Source organism: Chlamydotis macqueenii, chromosome 12, assembly GCF_036417535.1.
Source record: "Chlamydotis macqueenii isolate bChlMac1 chromosome 12, bChlMac1.mat, whole genome shotgun sequence".
Lineage (NCBI taxonomy): Eukaryota > Metazoa > Chordata > Aves > Otidiformes > Otididae > Chlamydotis > Chlamydotis macqueenii.
The window spans coordinates 16,307,779-16,313,778 of record NC_141567.1 but is presented as its reverse complement, the minus strand read 5'-3'; the positions used below and the strand labels follow the sequence as shown (position 1 = coordinate 16,313,778).

General features: G+C 52.0%; 1 protein-coding gene across 1 annotated transcript in view; it reads left to right on the top strand.

Moving 5' to 3' along the window:
- Positions 1-6,000, top strand: part of NPTN (neuroplastin) — a 72,604-nt gene continuing 66,604 nt past the window's right edge. Inside the window, exons 1-2 of the mRNA XM_086757561.1 lie at positions 1-42; positions 857-947. Of these exons, the coding sequence (XP_086613687.1) occupies positions 1-42; positions 857-947 (133 nt within the window). The remainder of the gene's footprint in view (positions 43-856; positions 948-6,000) is intronic.

The following is a 6,000-nucleotide window of genomic DNA, read 5'->3' as shown; positions in this document are numbered from 1 at the left end:
ATGCCTGGCCAAGCCCTGGTCCTCCACCTGGGTGGCACCCAGGTATGCACCAGCACCTTTCCCTTTTCCTTCCCAAGCATAGACCCAGCAGGTCCCCACCCCCAACATGGGGCTTTGAGCCTTGGTTTGTCCTTCAGTTCAGACTAACTACCACAAATGGTCCCCTCTAAATTCAGGGAGGCTTTATCTGTCCTAAATTCCAGATAGGACCCAGGATGGCAGTAGCCAAAGGTGCTAGAGGTCTGGGTTGCCAGTGCTGGTACTCCCACAACTGCAGATGAACCAATCTGGCTGACTTTTATTTGAAAAGTTAGCAGTTTAGCGGGATCAGCACCCCAAATTCACACTGGGGAGTCCTTGTGCAAGGGAAGGGGTGCAAGCATGCACTAGGGAGCAGGAAAGAGGCCAGCACTGCAACAACCTTTACTTAGTTTTGCCCAAATTGTTGTGAAATTACCCTGAGGGGTCTGTGATGGGTAATGAGGGCGAGCACAGGATCAGCCCACAACACGGGTGTCTGCACCTCTGGCAAAACGCTTACAAAAGCCTGTGTCAGGAGAGCCCTGCCAGCACCCGTGCATGCCAAGGGCACTTACTTTCACCCTGGGGCTCTCAGGAGCAGGAAGATGAAGCTCTCCTGTTTGCAGACATTTTTCTGCAGCCTGCTGCAGACCAGACCAGGAGGAAAAGGCTCCTTTTTGTTTCCATTGCACTGTCTGAGGCACAAAGGAGAGAGCTCTTAGGCTGAGCTGTGCACCAGGCCCTTGGAGAGGACTTCCTCTCCTCAAGACACAGAAAATTAGGCTTTTTTTTTTTCTCCTCCTTTCCTCCCTCTTTGTTTCCTCATCCCTCCCAGGCATCCCCCAGCCCTTCAGCCATCAGCATCTACAGCATGAAGCACCTCTCCTGCAGCCACCACCTCTGCTGTCCAGCAACCCCACTGGACTGTAAGTGCCTAGAGAGGCTGGGACTCATCATCACCAAACAGCCAGCAAGGACAGTATGAAAAAGGAAAAAAGGCTTTTTTCCCCCAAAAAAATCTGAGAAGTAGGAGAACTGCTCCCCCAAAGGCATCACCCCTCTGTGCTTAGCTGCAGATATCACCAGAGCCTTCATCTGTCCCAGCAGCATCCTCTGCTGTCCCAGAGCCACCCTCATAGCAGGACAGCCAGGGCCTGTCCCCTCTCATCATCTTCCAGCCCAGCCGTGGGTGCCAGCCTGGAAGGGAGCGGGCACGAGCACTGTACCTGCAAAACATGAGGTCAGAGAAATGCCCCAAGTCCAGCACCAACAGCTTTGCAAAAGGCATCTCCCTCTCTGTCAGTGACTGGGACCACTGGACACTCCAGCTCTGGTCCTGCCATGTGTCCTCTTTAATACAGACCAAGACAGAGGTGGAGGCAGAAACAGGAGGCCACAGAGTCTGCCCTAACATGGGATGAAGGTCCCAGAGCACTGGCAGCTCCCTCCCAAATTTCACATCACAGGGGCAAGAGGAATTTCGCAGCAGGGATGCCTCAGAGGCCACACCCATACTTTTCCCCTCTCTTACCTGGTGGATGCTCCTTTTAATCCACACAGCTTTCATTGCTTTCCAATGACAGCAACCAGATGCAGCTTTCCAAACACTGCCAGACAGCCTCCTCTTACCTGCTTGGCATCATCCCCAGCAAGCACATTTACCCAGTGTCCCCGTACCCATCATCGCTGCATCATGGGCTCTGTCTCCTGACCCCACCAGACAAATTGCCTGTTCACAGAAAAGCAGGCAGGAGCACGGGGCCTTCTGGTTCAGTTACAAAGCGTGTACCACATTTGGATCTCCTGGAAATTAATTCAGTTCAGAGCAGGCCAGCTATCTATAAATATTAGTAAGATATTTTCTTATCAGAGAAAGTCACAAGGCTTTTATTTTCCTCAGTAACACCTCTGCAAGATTACTTTTACTATGGCTTTCATCAATTCATGATTAAAAAAAAAAGCTTTATCTCTAAAGCCTTTCCTTAAGGTGTTTTCTTCAATAAACTCAGAACCCCAAATTCAATAATAAGCAAACTCCGTGTCAGCAGCACAGCAGCCACAGCACAGCCAACCTCAGGTGCACACTCAAGGGAAACCAAGCGGAATAAATACACGGGCAGTGCCGAAGTGGAGCTGTAGCACTGCAGGACGGGATCACCACGTCCCAAGGAAAGTGGTGACTCACAGTCCAGCCATGCAGAACTTCAGAAGATCTTGCACCGGTGAAGAGCAAACCATGCCTGGGCCATTAGGTGCTCAACCCTCTTACACACAAGGTAAGCTGCAAAGGATACACACCGCTTGCAATTTGCGTGCACACTAACACCAGATTTACCCAAAAGCTGTGCAAACTCTTAATGCAAACTCTTAATGGTTGACTCAACACTTCTATTTACAATGTCAAAGGTATGTGAAGCTGGCCAAACATTATAGTAGGGTGCAACTGGGCTAATGCAAATGTTTATACTATTCCCCCACAAAATATAACCTTACAGAATTACAGAATTATTATCAAGATTCGAAAAGACCTAAAAGATCATCCAGTCCAACCATCATCAATACTTCTCAGCTAAATCATATCCCTCAACACAACATCCAAACGTTTCTTGAACACCCCCATGGTCGGTGACTCCACCACCTCCCTGGGCAGTGCATTCCAATGCCTGACTACCCTTTCCGACAAGTAATATTTCCTAATGTCCAGCCTGAATCTCCCCTGGCGCAGCTTGAAACCATTGCCTCTAGTTCTATCACTGTCTACACGAGAGAAAAGGCCGACCCCTAGCTCACTACAACCTCCCTTCAGGAAGTTCTAGAGAGCTATAAGGTCTCCCCTGAGCCTCCTCTTCTCCAGACTGAACAATCCCAGCTCCCTCAGCTGCTCCTCATAAGGCCTGTGCTCCAGACCCCTCACCAGCTTCGTAGCCCTCCTCTGAACGCGTTCCAGGGCCTCAATGTCTTTCTTGCGGTGAGGGGCCCAAAACTGAACACAGTACTCGAGGTGCGGCCTCACCAGTGCCGAGTACAGGGGGACAATTACCTCCCTGTTCCTGCTAGTAACACTGTTTTTGATGCAAGCCAGGATGCCGTTGGCCTTCTTGGCCACCCGGGCACACTGTTGGCTCATGCTCAGCCGAGCATCAATCAGTACCCCCAGGTCCGTTTCCTCCACACAGTCCTCCAGCCACTCCGCCCCAAGCCTATAGCGCTGCCTGGGGTTGTTGTGGCCGAAGTGCAGGACTCGGCATTTGGTCTTGTTGAACCTCATCCCGTTGGCTTCAGCCCAGCTCTCCAGCCTGTCCAGATCCCTCTGTAGGGCCTCACTACCCCCAGGCAGATCCACACTCCCAGCCAATTTGGTGTCATCTGCGAACTTACTGAGGGTGCACTCAATGCCCTCATCCAGATCATCAATAAAGATATTGAAGAGGACAGGCCCCAGCACCAACCCGTGGGGAACACCACTTGTGACCGGTAGCCAGCTGGATTTAACTCCATTCACCACCACTCTCTGAGCCCGGCCCTCCAGCCAGCTCCTTACCCAGCCAAGAGTGTACCCATCCAAGCCATGGGCTGCCAGCTTCTGCAGGAGAATACCGTGGGAGACAGTGTCAAAGGCTTTGCTGAAGTCTAGGTAGACCACATCAACAGCCTTTCCCTCATCCAGCAGATGGGTCACTTGATCATAAAAGGAGATCAGGTTGGTCAAACAGGACCTGCCCTTCATGAACCCATGCTGGCTAGGCCTGATCCCCTGGCCATCCCGCACATGCCGCATGATCTCCCTCAAGACTATCTGTTCCATAACCTTCCCTGTAACCGAGGTCAGGCCAACAGGCCTGTAGTTCCCCGGATCCTCCTTACAACCTTTCTTGTAAATGGGAGTCACGTTGGCAATCCTCCAGTCTTCCAGGACCTCACCAGTCAACAAGGAGCGCTGATAGATGATGGAAAGCAGCTCGGCTATCACCTCCGCCAGTTCCCTCAGCACTCTTGGGTGGATCTCATCCGGCCCCATGGACTCGTGGCAGTCCAGTTGGAGTAGTAAGTCTCTGACCGTTTCTTCCAGAATCACTGGGGGGTTAGCGTGCTCCCCAGCCGAGACTACCAGGTCAGAGAGAGGAGTACCCTGAGGATAACTGGTCTGACCTTTAAAGACAGACGTAAAGAAGGCATTCAGAACCTCCTCCTTTTCCTTATCCTCAGTGGTCACATTCCCAGCCTCATCCAGCAAAGAGTGGATATTCTCCTTTGTCCTCCTCTTACTGTTAATGTATTTATAAAAGAGTTTCTTGTTCCTTTTCACCCCAGTGGCCAGGTTAAATTCAAGCTGGGCTTTTGCCTTTCTGATTTCACCTCTACACATCCTAACGACTTCCTTGTATTCATTCTCAGTTGCCTGTCCCTCCTTCCACAGGCGGTAGATTCTCTTTTTCTCCCGGAGCCTCAAGAATAGCTCCCTATTCATCCACGCCGGTCTTCTTCCCTGCCGGCTCATTTTGCGGCTCAGGGGGACTGCCTGCTCCTGCACCCTTAAGACTCCCTTCTTGAAGAGCAACCAGCTCTCTTGGACCCCTTTGTTCGCTAAGACTGAATGCCAGGGGACTCCCCCTACTAGTCTCTTGAACAATTCAAAGTCTGCCCTCCAGAAGTCCAAGGTAGCAGTTTTACTATTCCCCCTCCAAGCTCCACCATGAATAGAGAAATTTATCATTTCATGGTCACTCTGTCCAAGGCAGCCGCCAACCTCCACATCTCCCACCAGACCTTCCCTGTTTGAGAACAGCAGGTCTAGCAGGGCAGTTCCTTAATCATCCCCATGGCAGACTTGATCTAACCAGTCATGAGTCTGAGGCTGCGTTACATCCTAATGGACCTCAGCTCCTGCCTGGGAGATGCCCACCAGTGACCGCAGGACCTGGCAGAGCTGTGGGCAGCCAGGCTCGCTTGGCAGCCTCCACCGCCCAGTTGCTGCTCACCATCTGCCACGCAAGCTCCTCAGGCAAAGCCTGCTGTCAGCCTGCAGACAGACACTCAGCCTGGACCTCTCCGGCACAGCATCCCCACTGCTCCAGTGAAAGCCTCCACAGCACAGCAGCATCCCTAAAAGTAAAGGGACCACGATACCATTAGTGTCCCTGCTGTTAGACACAGCAAACATCCCTTTTAAGCCCAGTTTCCCAGGGAAGCTAAGTGCTGACCACATTGCTGGCTGTCCCTCTTCTCCCTAGGAATGCACTAGCAAGTTTTACCTAAGTCTGAACCCTCGGTCGAAGCCTAAGGGGTAGCTCAGTTCCCACCAGCTTGGGTAGAAATTCAGCAGAAAAGTCAGAGCAACACATGCAGCCCTGGGTGGCAGCCAGCTGGCATTGCAGCATGTCCTGGCTGCCCACCAGCAGCTCCATCCCAGCCATAATCTGTGCCATAGCTGTCCAGAGGAGTCACGGGGGAGAGGGAACTATTACAGCGGTGGGAAAGGGACAATCTGAAGGAAAGTGAAGCCTTGAGAGGTCATAACTCCCGTGCTGCTGCTCCCAGAGCAGCCGATTTCAGGAAGCAGAGCACTAGTGCTTCACAATTCCAGACTCAGCCACATATTTTTGGAGCCCTATGCTGCACAGAACAACGCTTTTTCCAAGAAAAGCCCTTCCCAAAGCAACTCCTCCATCTCAACACCACCATCATCCTCCTCCTCATTTTCCTCGTCCTCCAAGGCAGCTGCCAGCAAGGCAGGGAACAGAGCAACTGCAGAAGTCACCAGGAAGCTTGTCTGCAGCTGATGCTTTAGGCTTATAAATTGCAGCTGTCCCATGGCAACGTGTCAAACATATCATGCACAAGATGCCACGTTCACACCATTATCCCCATCGCAGTCCTCCCCATCACCATCTGTTTGGAGCTGGGCCCCCTTGACAGGTGGCTGGTGGGACGGCAAGAGGAACCGTCAGCTTTTTAGGGGATCTTGCAGCACGGGATACA